Consider the following 22468-nt stretch of genomic DNA (forward strand, 5'->3'; position numbering starts at 1 on the left):
GACGTGGTTGTGTGCCGACGGGTCTGAATAGGTTTGTTCGTGTATGTGCCTATCGATCGGTTGACGACTAGCGATACTGTCTGTTTTGAAAGCATCAAACACACACACACACACACACACACACACACACACACACACACACACCGCACATGAGGATAATAATCAGGAAGTGTAGGACGAGATAGAACGAGCCATGGCTTGCGTATAATAATGGCTAATGATGGATTTCAAACGTTGATGGTACATGCCTCACTCGGACTTTTCGATGTTGTGCGGCGGACAAATCGTGCGTACTGAGGCAGCATAATCACAGCCGGCCATTTCCGTTCGATTAGAAGCGTCAGTGGCGGCGCTTTTGAATAAATCGTGAAGATAAGTTTCCATTAGTGAGCAGCTGTTGTGTTGGATCATTAAGCGGTGATTAGTATTGGGCAGTGCTTTAACTACTGCAACAGAAGAATGCATTTTATAATTAGATATTTGTGTATCTGGTTTAATTATTATACGAATTTCATCACCATTCACCAACCAAGTACTTGTAAGAGCTTCCGTACCACACTGCACAACACAGGAAACGTTTATAAAAAAAAAACTCGGTCGGTTTGGAGGATATGTGTAAGTGTTTCGGCAGTTGTTTGGCAGTTCTTACGATTCCATTATCACTCGGTGGCAGTTGAATAACTTTCTAATGTATAAATTAGCCTCAGATTGGCACACTGTGTGGACCGTATCCAAGTACTTCCCGGGGCTTCTTCGGCACTAAAAACCAACGCGCAGAGAAACAAAAAAAAAAAGGCAAAAATCTTCACATATCTCATGAGTTATGACATCGTTTTTCGGTCGTCGCCTGTGTCTGCTGTAGCCGTAACCGAGTGTACCAAGCAGTAGCGGCACACAATGGTCGGTAGGTTTCTAAGGGTTTGAAAGTTCTTCTTCAAAAGTTGCCAACTTCTAGCGAAGGTTTTGAAGATCGCCTCGCCTGTGGTTTGTTTTGCACGGGTTCGCTCGCGACCACATTAGGCCACCAGGGTTCGGTTCGGTAAGATGTGGAACCACAAAAGAAGGTTGGTCCGGGGTGGCGGGGTCCGAACGTACCCAGCAGCATCGCCGAGTGCACATAAATCTAGCTGCTCGAAGTGTCTTTTCCGAGCGTGCGTTACGTGGTGGTTGCTATTTTTTTGCCATGAGGCGGACTTAGTTTTTAGTTTTGGTTTATTTGTTTGAACATTCGAATGGGTGGAGCGAAGTGCAAGATGATTTATTTTAATGTATTTCCATTTATACTATTTCCTTCTCGTGTGGTAAGGCACGAGGCTCCCGTGGCAAGCGTTTGGTGCGGTTGACCTGCGCCCCAACCATTGGTAGAGCATTGCTATTGTGGAACTTGTGTTAAAAGCAAATCATTTTAAAAAGATCGTTGCGAGCCGACTTTTGAAAGACAATGTGGACGATCGATCAGCTACGTGCACGTGTAAGGCAAACGAATTCGATGATTAGAAACCGAGTTCCATAAACCATAGCGACACGTATTGTCGATGTTTTTCGCCGAGATGGTTTTGTTTTTCACTCGAGACATCTCCTAAAATTTATTTTTTGCGGCTTTACTTTTATTCTCCATTATGGCTGACAATCGTCCATCGATGGAGGCAAGTGAAATGTTGATCTGGAAATCTCTATTTACGACCTCACTTCATGCACACGCCATGTGCGTGGTGATGGTGGTGGTGGTGGTCACGGCCAACGCACTCTCCTTCTCGAGGTGGGAGAAATGCACCACGTTCAACGGGTTGTTCTCGGCACTGACCGCAAACCGACGATGCCCGTCTCGGGATAAACGATGCAGGGGTAATGCACTCGCTTTCTCGCTGGACCGTTAAGATAAATCACTGGTGTGTCATTCGTGTTCCGCTGAAACCGCTGACAGTGATGTATTATGGGTGAGGAATTTATATCAGCCGTTCTTAAAATGCTTGCTTGTCTGGTCCGGTACTTCGGCACCCGTAGCAGGATGGCAGAACCGCATGCGTTCACGATACGCTTCGCCAACCAGGCAGCCAGCTACGGTGGTCAGTTTCCGAGCGGTGAAATAGTAGTTAATATTCGTAGCGCAGTGGACGCATTTCATCCCGGGCACCGAGCGCTGGACTAGTCCCGGGCTACAGCATACAGGGTCACGTGCTTGTTTTTCAGCGTTCGGAGTTAAAGAATTCACCTTTTGCTCGTGTACACCGGCAGCGGTAAAAAAAACATGGTTAGAATGCAACCGACTCGCTTCGTGATCAAAACCTCCGCTCAAAACCCTAAAGGTCAGCGGTACCACGAGTGGTCCAAATAGAGCGCGCACAAAAAAAGGACTCTTATTCATCGTTTCGAATGCTGGGATCGGATCGAGCTGCACAATATCATTAAGGGGAGATGTAGAAAAGGGTAGTGCGTTGTGTGTGTGTGTGTGTGGGTTGATAAAAATATTTACCGTGTATCGTTTCGCAAGTGAGCACCATTTTAGGTTGGTTGGGCAGTATCGGATTTGTTCGTTGTGGAATTTCGAGAAGCAAAGCTTTCCAAACAAATCTAAAAACCATCATGGCAAATGCTTATGTAGTGAGTAAACAGCGCCGAATCACACGATACAGTTGAACAATCGTTGATTTGGAGTATGTGAAGAAAACATTTATTTATGTACTTTCAACACTATTGTACTGGCGATGAATAAATAGTTCAACCCTTTGTCGGTTGGGAAGAAATAATAACTACTTTTGGCATTATTTCCAACGACTCACGTAATGCACCTAAAGAGTTCGTGATATAGTGGTTGTTTATCATAAAACACCAGCCATCAGTTTTAAAACGATTCCTCTTTACTACTATGAGCCACGGAATAAACGAACCGTTCGCTTTGTGCGCGAATGACATTTTCCAATAAATACCTGGCGCCTCCATCAAGCTGAGTTATGGGCTAGTTTTACGTTGTCGCCTCGCCTCACAGCACTGGCTTACAAGGGTGCCACTAGCTCACTCTAATGGTACCGGGGAGATTCGGAAAGTACCGCACTTGAAGTGAGTTCAATAAAAAACGGTCAAATGAACAATTTCACGTGATCTTCATCTTCCCCAACTACGTGCATCTTGTGCATCTTGTTCTCCCGTGCGACCGTGATGGCGATGGTGGTTGGCTGGATGGCAATGGTTTTATTTTCAATTAGGATTTACAGCACTTTAAACTCCTAATGACCGTTAAACTTGCTTCAAATGGGATTTTCCACCGGCGGTTTCTTTTCTTCAGAGGCGACCTTCATTTAGTGAATGTGTCGTTTCAAGAAACAAGCCCCAAGGAAGGAAGGAAGATGGGAAGCAACGAAAAACCAAAAGCGGCAAACATAAAGACGATAAAGATGTCGCTCTGTCACCATTTTCACAGTGTGTCGTTAAAGTGTGTGTGTGTGTCCGATAAACAAACAAAACATCTCGGGAAACATCTTCTCATTTCGAGGTTTTCACGCGACGAAGACGTTCGCCGTACCTTACTGGCTGGCATAGAGGAAGAACGGGAAGGGAAGGGAAGAAAATGGCACCCGACAGGGATTTAATTTTTATCACTGCTCTCTTTCCGGCGTCGCGTCTGTGTCATTTTTAATATCCTTCTACGTCCATCCCTCCGAAAAGGGCACCAGCGCCTCGAGCCAAGAAGTCAAAGGCCACGGTTACAGTTGCGGACGGAAGAACGGAAATAGGGAACGCATGAGAAGAAAAACGATCGTCCTGATGTTTGCCGTTGTTGTTGTTATTCTCGGGGTGCTTATCATCACCTGAATGGGATGGATGGATGGGAGGGGTTCAGAAAAATTCGCGACATTTAATGACGACCGTAAAGCGGAAAATGCGTCGAAAGCATGAACGCGTAAACAACCTTCCGTGAGTGAGAAGAAAGGAAAAATTAGTAAACAACTGCTGCAAGGCTGGAGGGCTAGAGACGGCAAATGGTGCGGCTTATCGCGACACAAGCCTATCTCACCTTAATTGGCTTATTATGGGCGAACGATGAAATATGATTACGTTTGCCATTGCCCATTTCCGTTGATGTTGTTGTTGATAGTGTTTGCCCGGCTTCAGATTTCATCTCTCAAGCGATCTTACGACAAAAAGTGATCGTTCGGCGATCGGCGCAAGGAAAAACGGGCAGAAAATGTAAAGCAAAAGTTTTCCGGAATGGTGACGAACGCAACACATAATGTGAGGAAGTTTTCTCTTAATTTTTACGACCATCCATCTCACGGAACTCACGGAAGCCGGTGCGTGTCGATGTTTGATACGGTCTGTCGCATTTCTCCACCGAGGGATGGTTGCTTTCAATTTTCAACGACACATTTGGCCGCTTCTGCTATTACAGCGTCAGGTGAAATCGTAAATCTGTGCCCTGCTGACGACAGGGCGAGCTAATTACTTGGTCGAAGCTATACACACGCCACGCAATATAGCACAATCACGTCAGATTTGATTTAATTTTAAGCATTTTCGTCTCATTTTTGTTTTTCTCTTTTAACAACGCAAACCGTACCGTTAGTCAACTCGGATCAGTTGGAAAAGTTAATGCAGATGATACTAAATCGTGCTTTGTTTGTTTAGGAGAAGATTAAATCGGTGCTGGGGCAGCAAGATGGAGGATGAGCTGTTACCGGAGGGAAAACAAAAAGGAAAAATTGCAAATGATTTTAAATCGCTCCTTTCATATCTCATTACGGTTGATGGAAAAAATAGAGCACGAAAGTTGAGCGTCAAACAGATGCAATCTTGATAGAGGAAATTCATTCCCGGGTCGTATGATTTATCGTTCGAGAGCGAAAAGAGAAGGAGAATGGTTTTGGTTTCCTTTCGGTTGAAGGAAGGAATGTAAAATTTTTGGCAAACGGTGTTGGTTCGCTTGGTTTGCCTCTTGGTAGTAATAGAATTATCCCCAACAGGATCGCTCTTTCTGTCTCACTGCTTTTTCTGCCCTGTCGCTCGTATTGCTCGCACTCGTCTCACGCAACCTTGCTTTCCAATCATGCTCTGGTCTCGTTCAATTTATCTTAATAAACACTTCCACTCTACCTTGGCTGATGGATCGTCTGCTGGTGGTAAGAATACCGGCCGCTAGAGGGCAGCAGGCAGCATCGATTCAGTAAATTTATCGCTCATCGACCACCGCCGTACGGTGAAGAAGTGCTGGTCTTATCTGCATTGGTTCTGCGAGCCACTGCTCTGAAGGAATTAAAAAGTGCTCCCCGAACGCGTGGTCGTGGTGAAAACGAAAACAAATACACTTGGTGTGTATTTTGTGGTACAGCTCAGCTTAGCGCGAGGGTTGAAATGATGATGATTCTTTGCTGACTTTGCGCTCGTTGCCTTCCGATGCAGCACTTTCCCGGGAACGGCACACTGCCACAGTGTAAATGGAATTACGCTAAGTAATTAAGATTCCAGCTTTGCACGGTTGGCGGCTTGGAGCAAAATATTGTTCTTAGGCATTAAAAAATGTGATGCAGAAAGTCAAAAACTGAAGAAGGAACCATACTCGTCGAGTAGGCGTAAATGTTAGTGTTTAAAGATGAATGATTAGCCGGGAGATGAAATTAAGCACGGCCCAAAAATGGTGATGATGGTGTTGATTTTTAGGGGGTGTTTGATGAAAAGTTTTGCTCAGATCTGTTGCAGATACCTTGAGGCGGAAGCGAAGTTTACGATATTTATAAGGACCAGCATCACACCCATCACACTAATGCGCTGCGATCATCGAGTAGTGAAAGCGAACAAGCTCGCTTTCGTTTACGACAATAATTAAACAGGAAGTTTGTAGTCCTTTCTTCACTGCTTGTGTTTGAACTTGTATGGAAAACATATTTAGCTTCCACCACCAGCAACCAAAGCTCTCCCTCACGCATACAACTCTTTAACGATCCGAGAAAAACATCGCAATGCAGCAATGAATGTTGCTCCCTTTTGGGCGACAATCACGGGCGCTGGTTGGGGCACACACAAACACACTCTCGGACGTTCCAATTTACCGGTTCAGTTCACTTTCAGCACCAGTGGGAGGGGAAAAAAAGCCACACAAGCTACCTCATCACACAGACGTTGGATGTAGTTGTCTTGCTGCAAATAGCTTGTTTTTGCGAACAGAAGCTAAAGCTCCTATCGTAACGACAAATCCCACCGCATGGACACGAAAGCTCAAGTGCTCACGTGCTTCGAGTGTAATGGGTGGAAAAACGCGAGATAAAACGAAGAACGGGAGTGAGCAGCTGCCCTTAGGCTGACCACCGCTCTGGCGTGTTGTTTCGATGAGGCAAATATCCGCACCGATAAACACCGTAAGCCGTTGCGTGACTTTGTTTAGAAATTGAAGATGATTTTTTCGGCCCTTCTTCATGGGGTTGGGTTCTCGCTATTTGCAATGTACCACAGAGAGATGCATCGAACTGAATAGTCTCCCCGGTTGCACGTTAAGCGCCTGGTTGGCTACGTTTACCGCGATGCCTTTTTATTTGTACCACTCTCAGGCGAAAGGTTATCTTTTACGTCGTCCAGTTTCCATTTTCATAAATTTAAATTACCTTCCTTTCGGTAGAACGTTCGTTCCGATTGGGGGATTCATGTTCGAGGACACACGAATCGAGATGCACACCTGCTGACAACCAACCGTGGTGCATTGAATGACTTGTCCCGGCGGGGTGCCACTGTTACTAAAAACGCAACCGCTGCGGTCACTGACCGGTATGTGCTGTGTTTAGGGTGTGCTAGTGTCGTTATCACCTGCTCCAACACCGGGACAGTACCCGGAATCAGCCGGTGTGACGGTGTGAGTGTGGTTTTTCTTCAATTTTTCAGATGACACTTTGTTCACGACTCCCTTAAACCCTATCTAAATCACCAATATTGGATGGATACAGTCACCACGTAACCATGGTGGAAATGGATGACTGCAAGGTTTATGAAACAGTGGAAGAACATTTGCATCCCACGAAAAAGAAGAAAAAAAAAACAGCCCGAAAACCACTCGCAAATGAAGCACAAACAAGAAATTCACCGAAAGGTGGATAGCATACCATCACTTATTAAGCAATTTTTCACTGTCAGACAAAATGGGAAATTCGAATGGGACACGTGTTGGCAGATCGATGGAAATTTTATCCCCACACTAGCAGATCGCATCCAACTGAATGTCCCTTTTTTCCCTTTCCTGGGTGACAGTTTGGTCACGGTGGGAATGCTTTTTTTGTGTGTCTGTTATTTACACTGTAGTTTTCCCTGTTTGTCCCCCAACTAGATCCAGCCACTCTTGCACATATCGAAAATTCGCAATAAAAATGAAGCGATTACATACCCGATGGTCCCCGTCCCCGAAACGTCATGGTGGGAAGGTCAGCGACAAATTGCGGTCGTTACAAAGTGAACCCCAATATTACTTTCTTGACAGCTTCCGGTTAGCGTTTTTTTTTCTTTCTTTCACGGGTATATTTCGGGCAGTCCGGCCCGCAGAACCCGGAGCTGTAACCCGGGATCGAGCTGGCAAGCCGCAAACCGACCTGTCAGCATCCAGCATCCGGAGGGGGAAGTCATCGCTCCCTCCCCCTTTCTCTCTCTCGCTCTTGATGGGTTGGCCAGAAAAAATTCAACCCTCTTGAACGACTGCATGAGATTCGATTTGTCCACCGATCATCGATGCTGAAGGTGAGGAAACAACATTCACGGGGAACACATTCAGGAGGTTCATTAGCACTGGGTTTGGGATGGGGAGTTAGGCTCGAACAGGAGACGAGGGCGAGGGAAATGGTGTAAATGTGTTTTTATTCGATATAGCTGACACATTACAATTTTTCAGGCCGTTTACGGCAAACTACCGACGGGAATCCCGTTTCGGGTGCGGCGCGTTATATTGTTTGGCAGTTTGTTTCGATTGATCGTTAAAGATAATATGGTGAAGTTTTGTCACACGACGCAACGGACGACGGACAGAGAATGTAAGCCTAATTTAAGCACAACACCCATTCACTGTATTGCATGTACATTTATATTCGATTGAACGGATGCTGGTAAAAGATTTACACCATAATTCAACGTTTAATAGCAAACAAATTGATGACAAAAAGTAGTGGCACCACAGGCAACAAAGTCAAGCATTTGCTAAGTTTCTATTTTCTTGATACAAAGCAGAAAGCGTAGGAAGGAAGAGGCAGAAATAATAAAGTTCGAAACCATTCATTCATTCGCTCCTTTATGCTGTCTATCGCTCTTCCGTTGTGTTTGTTCCCATCGACATGCTCCGGTCCCATTATAGTTCATTTATTGTGAAGTTTTACCTCCTGCAGCTCTCAGGAAGAGGGTTAAATTGTTAGCAAAATCGTTTGCCAGTCGAATGTTGCAAATTACAGTGCGACTGCAGATGGGTTAAATCGACTTGGAATACAGCACTTGCAGCCATGGAATGTTTCGTAATTAAACAGTGGTGAAATTGCTTGCAGTTTTCCCTGGTTTTTTTTTCTCTCCGACTGCTTCCTGGCAGCTGCAGCAGCAGCAGAAGAAGTAGTAAAGAGTGTTTCTCCATCTCCAGCAACACCTCATGGGAGAATTTGTACCGGAACAAGTGGTGCACTTTGGCTACAGACACTGACACCGTTCGTGGAGTGGAGTCATGTTTTCCTGCTCTAGCTTAACTTCAGTCTTTAGGCTCCAGTTTCACCGGGTGATGTTACAAAACGCCACAGGGGCAACATTTTCGGGTGAGGAATTTAAACTATGCGGTCTAATGGTTTACTCGAGTTTGCCACTACGTGTTGGAGTGCAGAGCAGGCGCGCACGTGTGTGTGTGAGAGCAATGGAAAATTGAACTTTTCATGTTTTCACCAAAAGTAAAAGTAAAAGTTTGCAAACTACGCTTCCCACGTGCTACCGAATCCGAACGTCCCGAAACGGTTAACACTTCACTCCAGCTCGGTACGGTACGATGTGTCGTATGGGATTTGGAGGTGTTGTCCCTTCATTTTTGCTGGGATCTTGTGAAGAAAGGGTTCGGGAAAGTTGGAAGATATAACATGGATAAAGATGTGGAATAAGTCATTTTTCAATGGGAATAAACTAATTAACTCTTACGACACGAACTACTTGTCTGTGTTTTATTGAATGAAGTTAAGTTAACACAAGTTAATACACAGAACAAGCTTCTATAAACATTGTGGCCCGTAATTGCTAGCTAATTGAAAAAAGACAGCTATGTAGAATGAAAACCAAACACACCCACAATGAGATGGTTCTTCTTAAAGAAATTCGACTAATATCTTTTCGCCACCAGCAACGATGACGATGTCGTTGGTGGTCGCCGATTGGAAGTTCACCGGACATCAAACGGAAGTAGCAAACGAGCACACGATGAAAAAAAGGGCATCATAAACGTAATAGAAATTTATTTTATTAGACTTTGGCCAAACAGTTCACCAGCAGTTCGGCAACGGACCTCAGCAGAACACGGTCATCGGTTGTGTGTTGTCGGTTGGAAATTTTGCTCTACCCTCTCTACTCTGCACCCACTCTTCGGACACTGACGATGGACAAGACACAAGCCAACGGTGACAAACATTTCTTTGTTAGGTAAGAAGAAACCAAACCGAGAAAAATGGGAATGAAAATGAAAAGAGGAAAAACGACGACCAACGCTGAATCGTAAAAACCGTTCCATGAAAAAGCGTGTGATTTATGGTTCAGACACGGATTAACGTATTTTGCGTTCGCATCGTTGCTTTTCTTAGGACTGTCTTGTGCTCGCGAGCTACAGTTCCATTTCACATTTTTGGGTTTATTTTGAATCTCTTTCCATTCCTCGCTTACAACCTCCCGGTGTGGACTTGCCCACTGGAAAGCTGGTAGTATGTTGTTGGTAAAGTTTCGTGTGGCACGAAATTTTAACTTCTCGCGGTGGTGTTCTAATGGTATCGCCGTAATTGTGGAAGCGAAAAATTGGCCTCACCAGTGTCCGCTGGTTTGGGTTTGGGTGGAGTCCTTGGGTTAGTTTCAAAGGGACAAAGCTTCTCAGGTTACATACACCAGCGGCAGAAAGGTCACGCGACAGCGAAACAATAAATATTGAAACAAGGTCGTAAATTGAGACAAGATTTGCACCGATGGTCGCACTGTATTTATTTGGTGCTTTTAAAAGCGAGCGATAGACGTGAAAAACTAAAGTGTAGGATCGCTTACTAAGGACCGTTTTGGGATGGAACATTAAAATATATATGTGGCCATTTGGCTGTGGTAGTTTGAAGGAGTTCACAAAACAAGGTCATTTCGTGCAGCTGGATCATTTCTCAGCTTAAGTTGTTTCTTCTGATGCTAGCGACACCGAACCGGCAATACTGGAACTAGGTCAGCTCGGATCGGATCAAAACCATTCAACGAGGATGCATCAGTCTTGTGTATCGAGATTAGCACCGGCATCGTCTAATGACCATCACACGTTCGATCGAGCTACAAACGATGACGGTGGTGGGCTCAGTGGTCATTAGCAAGTCGTTAATCGATTGGCACGTCATTCTGCTTGCTCATTGTGACGAGCGAGGCTATCACACGGAGCAGTATCGCTTTCTAATGAAGGCTGGAGGCTTTAATACGTCCAGTTACTACTGCTACCAACGGTCGAATCGATCGATTTGATTCCAATATAAAAAGAGGACAGGACAAAAATCAACAATCCCCCAATGCTGCTGCTGTTGCATTCCATCAGCAACGGAGTAACGGATGAATCTAATTAAGATTTTGCTTACGCTTGACCGTGTACCTAATTCCGAACCCAGTCGTCTGGCTTCGTTGATACGGTGCGACAGCAGGAAAAGGAATCTTGGAGTGGCAGGACAGTTCTGCATGCCGGTAACGGGTGTGTCACCTCCACTTGAGACACACCAAATCCTGCCGTACAAATTTGGAAGTTTACCATCCCGTCATTCTTCTTTGGTTGCTCGAAACGAACACCACCAACTCTGGACAGGAATTCGTTCGTCAGAAACACAGTCTTCCACCGAAGCGTGTAATTAGAAGAGATTCGAGTTTGGCCCCTTTTGGACGAAATTGGTAATGGATCTTTTCTGTCCCGTTTGCCCACTCTTGCGTAGTGAGTCCCAGCTTTTGTCCCATTCTCGGACGACCTTGAGAGCGACTATGCAGAATATCCTGCAGCAAGAAGCTGAGCAACTAACCCAAGGCAAATTTAGACCATCCAACGAGTTGGACACGAATTGGAAAGTGCAACAATTGGTCACATTCGAGAAAACACTTGGAGCTCTAATTTATTTTCTTCAAAAGTGAGCTATGCCAGGGCCGACAACGGCAGCGCCATGAAAGATAAGCGAATAAGATGGGCAGAAAAGGGCGACATGGCTGACACTCGTAATTAAATTTGAAGAGTGAAGTTCGCCTGGGACCTGCTGATGTGATTATCGCCTCACCCATAAACCATCCGCGTCTGTAGCCTTCGCACTCCTTTCCGGGATGACATGTATGACGTAAGGGACCGCGTGTGGTTCGAGGCCGACTCTTGAGTGACATTCGCCGTCGCCGTTACCTCGTTTCTTTCCCTCGGCAGGATCCTTCCCGTGCAAGTATCGTTTGCAATAACAAATTACACCGATAACGATAAAACATTGCCCATAATGAGACACTCGAAGGATGTAGTGTACGGCTTGTGTCTCACTCGAGTAAAAGCCTTTCCCTTTCTCCAGCATCTCGTGAATGTGCATTTGAATGGGCGGAGGGCAAATGGTTTCGTTCCGATGGCGAATGTTTTGAATAATGAAGCAAGTCAAATCTAATCATGTTAACGGTTTCCAGCGAACTGCCACTATACCGAGCATGCCGGCGTCTTATCATCGTGCAATGAGCATATTCGCGCGCCCGTAATCAATTTTAAATTAGACACGTTTTCATAAAAGCCAGCCACCAGCGTGATATCCGCGCGAGCAAAATAAGAAAATCCCGCTACAAACAGCGTGTCAGCTATGGTGGTCTCACGCCTGTCTACGGGCTACACCCGTGGAAGAACCGGGAATGGGAGCTATCTTCTTAGCATATGCCGTGCGAGCTGGAAGCTTACGGGTGAATACGTGAAGCGTACTGTCACTGACTCGATAATTACCCTTCGACCGCCCAACCGCTTCGACTCTGGAACACACACATAGTTCTCCGGAGCAAGGCATCCACGTGCTCGCCCAAGACTCGGATGCTGAGGAACGGTGGCTTACATGCACGGGAACCGATGTTTTTGCTCATGTACCGGGCATGTGTAATCTTCTTTTAAGTACCAGATTTAACGCAATTTAGTACACCTGCCGACAACAGACAGGGCTTCTGGGACGGTTTTTGCCGAATGGGGCAGCTGCTTTTGGAACGAAGAAGTAGCAGCCGGTAGCTGCGTCCAATTTTGCCTCGCACTCCATGGTCCATAGATTGTTTTAAGGCGAAGGATTCAATGTTCGATTTGTGACTTGTTTGCGGAAGGTAAGCATCGCTAGGGGAGGTGAAGCATTACATACTTTAAGAACAGATAAGCTCAGTTTGAATGTTGTAACTGTCATTTTGTCACGTCGTTCTTCGGTAAATGCAAATTGCGAAAAAGTACACACCGGCACGTGACAGTTTTTGGCAGATTGGGAGCTTATATGGAAATGAATGTTTTAGCAGGCACTAGGAACAATCGGTCGGCAAAATCAAATGCCAGCAAGATCGGCGACTTTCGAACACACACAAGAAACACAGGTTGAAACTTAATTTAGAAACAGTAATGAGCACATAAAAAATGATAAAATCTCCCATGCCTCAGAGCGTTTCTGTCGCTACGAGATAGAGTCCATTGAGCGTCACGGCAACGCCAGCCCGAAGCTGTCATGTGTTAGACATCTTCGTTATATGCTAGCACGCATCCGGTATCCAGGGGCTGGGGTCTGGTTTGGTTCGGGCTTGAAACATTTCCACAGTAGAAATTGTTTTATTGGCCACAAATTTAGTTATCTCTTGGCAGGAACTTCTAGGAACTCCAGATCTTCCATTTCTCGAGTAGGATTTTAATTGCGGCAGCTTGTGGTATTAGTGGCTCCGAAAGGTTACTTCTCTTAATGGAGGGCTCTCGTGAGCAATGAGTCGAATTTCGAAAATCGCGTATTTATGCATATGAGTTTGCACTCCGTTGTTTAGTTGTGGCCCGTGATAATGAGTGTGTCAGTTAAGTGAGAGAAGCCGAAACACTCGTAATGGAGTAGTAATAAAATGTTTGCGCCCGGATGCGACTAAAGCACTTCGCAAGCAGTTTCAGCTTCAGATGGCAAGTCATTATTATTAATTTAATTATCACACACACACAAATAACAAATGACATTCGATGATAACGACGTCGGTGGTTGCTGGGTATTTTGTCAAGGGCTCTAGCATCACCTGCCTTTCGGGACTTTCTACGATTTCTTCGGTTGCCCAAACGATGACCAATTTTTTAACGAGTTATTTATTCTCTGTGTCAAGATTTACGGTCCTGTGCGCTTGATAAGAACAACAATCAACACCTTCTTCGGTGTTCCGCCCGGATACTAGGCTACTCTTTATGGTATCCAGTGGTGGTCCTTTTTGCTCAATGTCGCTCTCTTCCCGACGCATCCCAGCGATTCGTACGTTTTGGGACGTTGACTTTCCGGTCGTGGCAATCCGATAATGGGCTGTTGATAATAGAATAAATGAACTGCGAAGGAAGTTTCGAGCGGGCAGTTTCTTTTTGATTGGACCGAGAGCTCTAAATTCCAGCGAAAGCTTCCCTTCGTCCTTTTCGTCTCCAACGCCCAATGGCTGACACTGTGGTGGACATAGACCACACGATGACGGGGTTCTTTCAGTTTCAAAGAGCTGTTTTTTTTTTGGAGCACCAAGAGAGTGTTGTTGATTGTTTTCAACCCACAACACTCCGAAATGTTTCGTTCTGTATGCGCGTAGAGAAAGGGAAGAGTTTTAATCCATCGCCAGTGCCATTCTCTAGCCACTAAAGGAGCGGAGTTTTGGGGTACGCTAGCTCCGGAAAGTGGTTCGACCAGGATTACGCCCAGTGGCCAGTTTTGGGAAAGCGCAATTCGCTCGTAAAACGTTAAGTCCCAATGGATAATTCGTTTCTCCAATTCGTTTCGTTCGTTTCGCATCCTGCCAGAGAGCGAACCGGAGCAGGAGAACTTTGTGTGGCCAAACGGGAGTCAATCCGGGTATGTAGACGGGCACCATTGGGAAACTTTTCAATCGTAACGAATCGCCTTTTCGCATCGTGTTGCCATCGACGCCTTTTTTCAATTAAACGATCTCGTCAGTCCAATCGATTTTAATGCTCACCGGAGCAGGTCAGAGGGTTGGGAGAGCAGCGCAAATGGCTAAACTTTTGCCCCACCGACCAAATGCGAATTCAGCCAACTACTTTTGTCCCACCAACATTGCCATCATTCCCTATCCGGGAGCAGTAAGGGCTTTGTGGTCGAGCAGTTTCGGAGTCAGCGTAATTCGTTCTGCATTAACATCCGATAAATTTAATCCTCTTTCAAACTTTGCCGCACCAACTATGCTCGGTGCTTTGGTAAATTCGCTCAGTTCGCAGGTTTTTTTTTTGTGGGGGTCATAAAAGACGGTATTTTGTTTTAGTGCAATGCTCTTGTGCGGAGGTATGGTCTCATCAATTCCGACCAATCTAGAGACTAGCTTTACACTTCATTCTATCGTGGCTTGGGGTTGTAGTCGGTGCAGATGCAAAAACTTTCCCTCTTCAAAATGGGGACGAATGAGAAAGTTTTTCCAAGCCGCGTAACGGATTACAAGCAGTTACACTACTATTTACCACTGCATCATAATCAAAACCTTGCGTTACGTCAGGAAATATGTTAATCCATCCGTCAACGCTTAGAATCCATTCGGAACTGACAGAACGCCATCTAAACCAAAAGGAAAAAAAGGATAATCCTTAGGAACGAATTTACCGAACACGACTTTTTCCGAAGGTCCCGCACGGCAAGACGGTACACCTTGTATGAATATTTTGATTCGTAATCAAATACCGACCGATGGATGAAGATAACAAACCTCTAGTCGGAAACTCACTTTCCGTTGCGTTGCGTGTGTGTTGTGCTTGCTAGCGAGGGCGAGGCTCAAAATGCGCGAAATATGCGGCACCGAACGAACCGAAACGAAACACCCCATCGTGCACCGTAGGCAGGATATCCGGACTGAATGGATAGCCAGGCGGTACCGGGACTGCCTGGAGCCATCTTTACACACAACGTGCCCACCACCACCAGAACAAGACTGCTGTTTTCTCATCAAATCATCGTTTTTATTGTGGCCCCTCCTCGTAATCAAACCTCGACATAAATTTCCCTTCGAATCCTTCCTTCCCGCGTCACTTCCTTCCCAGCCGCTCCCCTAGAGCATCCGGATCCGGCAGAACAGATCCGTCCCGGGGTGCTGCATCGTGCTTCGTCGATGATGTAGCGCGCACTCGACGTTCGAGAATTCCCTCGGGTGATTGATTTCAATCAATTTCACCGCTCGTTACCGACTGTTTCGAGTTTCGAGCGATGTTTCCGAGGTAAGGTGGCTTTTTTTTTAGAACGTAAAGACTGTGCGTCCAATGGTCCTGCTGCTGAAGGCAGAAGCGACTTCACCATGTCAGCGATTCGTTACGAAAAGTGCGTAAATTTTGGAAGACCTGCTTCACGAGCGCCAGAGAAACGGGAGGGTCCCGTTCGTTTGGTGCTGAATGGTGCGGATTAGTATCTGTTCAGGATCCACTTAAGACTCCATTCTCGGCCTTCGTAACAGTACCTTTCCACTGCCAACGATTATCCGTGTTACGATGGATTTTTGGACCATGTTGTAAGTGTTGAGCGAGCGACTAACCGGGAACAACGCAACGATCCTTAAGGCCAAACTCGTGCCCGGATTAGAGCGTCCAACCCCGAGGAACAAATGATGAAGAATTCTTCCCCACCCTTGTACCCACCCCGGTTGCTGGTCTTATCGGAACGTGTAAAATAAATTTCCATTTTCAATTATGTTTGCGTTTCGTTTTCCACCCCAACCACAGAACCGTGTCGTGTGGAACGCATGTCCATTGCAGGCGGATGGTGTCGACTGGTGTTAGGGTTCAATCTGGGGCTGCCCCCTTAACATGTGCGCAAAGCATCACGGACGATCATCACCCATCGGATGCCTGGGATGAGCGGAATCCTTGGGATTCGCCTGTTTATCGGTCCGGTAAACACGGATATCCACGTATCCGTGCCTCGCACGAAAGGTGCGTCATGGGGCGTGAGGCTACGGTCGGTAAAAAGCCGAACGATGCAAACGAAGCCTTGTCGGTGGTTCGCACGAAGAATAAGGCAAGACAAGGGTTTTCCATCTCGACGATTCGGTCACGGAGCTCGGAATGTTGATTACTTGAGCAAATTCAGAAAACCATAGGAAGCGAAGAATTCGCCTGGCTAAGGGTGGATCCCTTGTTCCCTTTTTTAACTCATTCCACCCGAGCTGGTTCGGTTTATTCGCCTGCTCGAGCGAAAACAACACACCCAGTCACAACGTAAGAGCGAGATTGTCCCAATGGAGAAGAACATCGGTGTCTATAACCCTATTCTTTCGACAAGATTTCTCTCGCAAAAACTTTGCTCCTGTAGGTGGGTTGTTTGCCATTGTTTGCTCAGTAAATGATTACCAAACAGTAATCTGTCCACTAAAACAACATGACGTTTTCGGTGAGTGGAACCCGGGGCAGAGCTTTGTCTGTCCGCCCGTTTGGCTGATTAAATTAAGCTTGGGATAGCCAATTACAGGCCATCTCGTAGCGTGCGGCAAAGGACGCAGGGCGGTGGCTAGTGCCGGTGAAAAAGTAGCCACATTATCGTGGTTTCGAAGAAAAACAACCGATCCGCCGATGCTAATTAATTCCCAGGGTTTTCCACCGGGTTTTCAGGGAAGTTGAGGTAAACTTTTGCTGGCCATCGCCGACATCAGCTAATTGACCGTTTACTGCTAGACTCACTGCTCGTGACAACGCTCAGGGACCGTTCAGCAGCCGTTCCGTTAGGTTGTTGTTGTTTTGCTGAGACAATGATGGGCGAAAGTTTGGCGCTCGATAGCAAACAAGCCGATCTTTCAAACGATCCCTTTAAATAGGCGTGTGAGCGAGAACCGTTCACTCCCGAGCAAGTTTGGGGGCTTTTTTTGTTCGAAGCTATGTTGGAAAGCTGAATTCCCCCCGGTGTTAGCTTTGTACGTTCGAACCATTATCATCATCAAAGACGTCATTATTTTTGTTTTTTCGGATTTGCCAAGGGCCTATTAAAGAGCCGAGTAGAGATTCGCATTTCAATACGAAACACAAATGGATCCTTTGCTCGGCCGGCTGAAGCAGAGACAGACGTGGGCCAGTGTGTGGGGTTATATGCTCGTTTAGCAAGCATTAACATAATCTCACAAGAGGATTCGTATAGCCGAGAATGGAAGGCAAAAAAGAAGAAGAAAAATCCCACCTATCTACCCGGTGGGCGAAGGATTCGAAGAATTAGGAAGCATCATCAGGGAGGAAGTCACTTAAGTGACTCAAAAAACATGAACTGCCTCTTACGAATGGGTTCAAACACGCCTAAATCGTACGTATTAGCTTCAACGAGATGGAGATGGTAGGATTTCAACTTGGCTTTAATCTTACACGTGGCCATTAGCGTGCGCTCCATACTCACACAAACAAACGATTGGGACACGCATCGATTTCGAATCGAAATCGATTTGAAGCAAATTGTTTTCCTCATCGATTGAAGCAGATAAAACTCATCAATCATTGCACTTGGGTAGTACTGCGTGAGTGTGTGTGTGTGAGTGTGGAAGGAAGTAGAAGAGAACCCCCCCCCCCCATTCTATGATTGTCCATGGGAGCAGTGTCAGCTGTCGGTGCCTGGCAAAAATGCTTCCGACGTAATAAACGTCATTGTGGAATGCAGCGGAGAGAAAAAAACTTGTCCCTCACATTCCAAGTATGCTGATTTGGTGAAACTATTCCATCGCCCGAAAGGACAATATTAGCATGGAGATGATAGTTTCTGCATTGCCACAACTCTTGAAACGATGAAATTGACACTCTCGAACCAGTCTTGGGGAAATTTTACTGTGGGGCTATATCAGCTGCCACTTTTTCTCAACCCTCCCCTTTTTTCCCACCTCATCTGTAGGAGATGATAATTTTTATTCATTCGTCTCATTTCCTCAACTTACGAGACTTTTTCCAGGTGTCGTCGGCTTGATGATATTGCCCCGCCCAAACGCTGCATGGGGCAATAAGTTTCGCCCGAGATGGATCTGCTACCTGGCAATGTTTTATTCATCACAAGCCACCGTCGTGATTCGATGCTTTTTGCCCCGGAATTTATTCTTTTCATTAGACCTCTTGGCTCCTTTGGGCGAAGGCAGTCTCAGTCCTCGCGCCTGGAAAGTCCCTGGAAGGTAAAAGTCGAATTGATGAATATTTTACTCACCATCCAAGGATTGTCGTGACAAAAGCCGGCCTACCATCGAGAAGGAGGCTCTGCTGGAGTGCGGCTGGGCGGTAATGCTTAATCCAGAAGCATCGCCCACAATTGATGAAAATGCACACAAAAAATTGTAATTTTTCAAGCTCATTTTCAACTCGAATTGGAACTTTTCACACCCGACAGCCTATCAATATGATAGCTAAGCAGAGCCGAGCTTTATGATGAAATCAGCGCTGCCAGAAGAAATGGAATACGTTAACAGTTTTCCCAGCGCATGATGAAAATGCAATGCAAAAACTTCCAGCTGGTACCACAGCGTTCTCGGAATGTGGTTTGTGTGTCCGTGAAGGAAGTGGGAGAAATTTATCAAACTCTTAACCTCACAGATTTGAGGCTCGTTTTTCTTGCTGCTTCCCTAGTGCTGGTCGGTTTTTCGGTCGACATAATAATGAACCACGTTCGGTTGCGGAATCTGGTGTGACCCGCAATGCGATGTTCCCCCCCGAACTCCCCCTCCCAACCCGTTTGCCCGGGCCCAATCTCCCTGGCCATCGTTATCATGTCCGTTTAATCCTTGCCGAATGGTGTCGTAGAGTCTAGGGAGGTTCACCAAAAAAAAAAAACCGGAAAAGCCGGGAAAAGTTTGTCGGCAAGTCATCAATCAAAACCGGACATAATTGTATTTGAAGGTTCCCCGCAGTGTGCGCGGGCGAGTGAAAGGGAAAACCCAGCTTCAAAAACTTTTCCCCATGTCCCATGTCTATTCCGTGTTTGCCTTTTTTGCCTAACGAATGTTGCAGCTCGAACCCGTGTCGGCCTAATTACTCCGGCCGTGGTTGCGGAACATTATCCATCGTACACATCTCTCTGGGGGAGGGAGTGTTTTTTGGAAGGCTGGCGGGGTGGCCCTATCTACGTTGGCTGGCATTGGTTTAGCGTGCCTGTTGTTATGCGTTCAAAGGCGTCCGCACTTGAGAGCATTTGATCTTGGCCTCGCCGTTGGATCGTTGGACGAATTATGCTCCAAGTTCTTTGAAATTCATCGCCAACTCAACTGTCCAACCACTTCCGACAGATGACGACGATGATGACGATGATGATGAGCATGATGATAACGATGATCCTAAATAATGTACCCGATCTTTACCCTGAGCCTGTCTCGGCTCGGCGATTGTGGACGGTGGTAACGGTTGGAATGGGTAAACCGTTTACCACGTTCTGGTCGACGATAACGAACTGACAAGCTTCCGGCCTCCCGAAAAAAGGCGCTCGGTCTGGGTACGGGTATCCAAAAAACCTGACCTGACACCACTCGACACCGCCGACTTGTTGGCCGAATTACCCACTCAGCATGGGGTACCGGTTGGCTGTGAAGAACCGGGAAGCGAGCTGGTATGCGGTAATTCTGTTTGTTGGCACCGACTGTTACACCGAGTGTTCCGAGTTCCCGGGCACGAGAGTGAGTTCGGATGGGTGAGCTAGCAAAATTGAAGGGAAATTTAATTTTCACTCCGCAGGCACAAATTTTCTCTTCATACCGAAAAATCGTGGTGCGGCGTGGAAATGATCGTCGGGGTAGCCTCCTGTTGAATTCCCCCTAATTGACAGATGTGGAAATTTAAAATCATCCAATTCGATTACTCGCCATTAGCGAGTGACCTCGCCCGTACGCTCAGTTATGCGAAAGCTGAGTGGTGCATTCGAGAAATCGACTTTCAGCTGTGTAAATGGAGTAGAATCGGGCAACACTTTAGCGCATTGAAACTTTGTACGAATTTCGATCCATTTTCTTTTTTTTTTTTTGGGTAATCTGGGAAATCTTGCATGAAGAGTCAGAGTGGCCGGTCAGTTGGTAATACGCTCCAAACACACTGCACTGGTCCGGTCCGAAACATCATGATCATCGGTCTTGCTAACGACGTCTAATTGACAGGAAAATGAGCTCAAAAATCGTTTATGCATAGCGTAGCCCGTAGGCGGCACACACATTTCCGGAGGATTGATTGCGAAATCTAGCAAATGGGGATAGGAAAAATAAAACACAACTTGCTGCAAGTGTTCGGTTTGCTCACCGTTTTGGCCACCGAGGAGCATCGTGGCAATGTTGAAAAAAGCGGTGCCACCATTTGACTCGTAACGACGTCGCCGTCGACGAGGACGACGGGCCAAGGAATGCCCATTTCCCGCAAATAATGGCGCCAACGTGCTCGTTTAATTCCTCCATCCTGTACCTGTGCCCGTTGTTCCTGCCCGCCCGGGAATGATCGCTTTGCATTAGCTCCAAGGGAAGTTCTATTTCTGCCGCTATAAAACGAAACTTTGCACCCAAACCAACAAAACTCACGGATCACGTTCCGCGCTTCCATCAATCCATCTATCAAACGGAGTGTGAGTGGCGGGGTAGCGTGTCTGGACGAATGGTCGGCAGCTGTGGCAATGGGTTTTGGCCCATCGTGGGAAAGACCGAAACGATAAAACTAACAAACAGCATAAGCGCACTGGTAGCAAATGAAAATTGGTGAAAATGCACCCAGTTCCGGTCATCCCTTCGCACACTAGAGGTCCGGCTGTAATTATATGGTCTAACCACCGGCACACACACACACACACAGCAGCCAGAAGCAGTAGAAGCATGGCTGCAGCCACAAAAACGAGACTCCCTTGAAGCGTGAAGTGCATCCTTTAGTCATCCCACCAACGCCCCGGGTAGGGCGCACTCGACGCGGGGAATTAATTATGCAAATCATTATTCATGGAAGTGAAATGAATTACGCCGTTTCGCACTTTCCAGCGACCAGCGGCAGCGATCGCCAGTGCAGCAGTGGCAGGCCGTTTTGCTGCTATCTTGATTCTTTGTGGCGTCGATGTCGATTTTAGAAGCTGTCGATGACGAAACATCGCGGGCAGCAAGACTGGTTAGCTTCAAGCGCAAAGAACTCGCTCGCTCAGGGCCAGGCGCGTGGCGTGGTGTGGTTTGGAGTGGCGTGGCTAGAGGTTAAATATTTATGTACAACCCATGTTCCACGGTTCGGGTTCGGCCGCACACAAATAAAAGATACGCGCGAAGCGTGACTGAGGTCTCTTGAGGGACGATGACGGTGTCTATCCCGGGATCAGGGTTTTCCCGCTAATGCAGTGACATTCACTCACACACATACACGTAGATGCTAGAAGGATGTTCATAAAAGGATGTCCAGCAGCGAATGCATTAGACTGAAACAAGGGAACATCCCGGGTCCCGGGATCGCTGTCCGCTTTTGGCTTGAACAACAGATTTCCCCGGTCCGTAGGCCAGTATTACCGCGGCGTAAAACCGTGCACCAATTGTGCCACAAGGACTGTCCTTGGCCGCGCGAGCGCGCTTATGTGTGTGTTTGTGTATGTGAGCGAGAGAAAATATAATTTATATCGTCATTTAATGACCTACCGTTCTATCGCCTTTGTGCTTCACGCGACATTTCAGAATCGCCGTGTCGTCCACGACGGTCGTTACGTTGCGCGAGTTGACATCGTCAAAGTAGGGCTTTTCCGCCGCTCCTGTCAGCGAGGACGACGGTGACGAGAGTCCCCCGGCGACTAGGGCTGCTGCGGACGCTGCGGATGATGCGGCCGTTGACGTTCCAGCACCGTTGGCGTGGTGCAGCGAGGCCGAGGACGCTGCTGACGTAATTCCTGTGAGATCAAGAGACAGGGAAATAAATGTTAACTAATCATTTCAAACGAGTTTGCAATTCAGGGTGCATATTAGAGACGAAAATTATTTCCAAACAAATATAATGAATTTTGAAGATAATTTATAAAGCTAAAAGATGAAGTTCATAATTTGATCTATTACGGAACAATGGCGTACAATCGAACTATACTCGCCCAATTAATTTAGTATGACATGTATCACACGGTACGCTCTGTCG

General features: G+C 46.5%; 1 protein-coding gene and 1 long non-coding RNA gene across 2 annotated transcripts in view; one reads left to right on the forward strand and one right to left on the reverse strand.

The window, feature by feature from the left end:
* The window catches only part of LOC126557782 (uncharacterized), a 62338-nt gene that overhangs the window by 24538 nt on the left and 15332 nt on the right, over nucleotides 1–22468 (reverse strand). Inside the window, exon 2 of the mRNA XM_050213662.1 lies at nucleotides 21985–22229. Coding sequence (XP_050069619.1) covers nucleotides 21985–22229 — 245 coding nt within the window. The remainder of the gene's footprint in view (nucleotides 1–21984; nucleotides 22230–22468) is intronic.
* The window catches only part of LOC126559895 (uncharacterized), a 258820-nt gene continuing 254237 nt past the window's right edge, over nucleotides 17886–22468 (forward strand). Inside the window, exon 1 of the long non-coding RNA XR_007607049.1 lies at nucleotides 17886–17897. This is a non-coding gene — a long non-coding RNA (uncharacterized LOC126559895). The remainder of the gene's footprint in view (nucleotides 17898–22468) is intronic.

This window comes from Anopheles maculipalpis, chromosome 2RL (genome assembly GCF_943734695.1).
Source record: "Anopheles maculipalpis chromosome 2RL, idAnoMacuDA_375_x, whole genome shotgun sequence".
Classification (NCBI taxonomy): domain Eukaryota; kingdom Metazoa; phylum Arthropoda; class Insecta; order Diptera; family Culicidae; genus Anopheles; species Anopheles maculipalpis.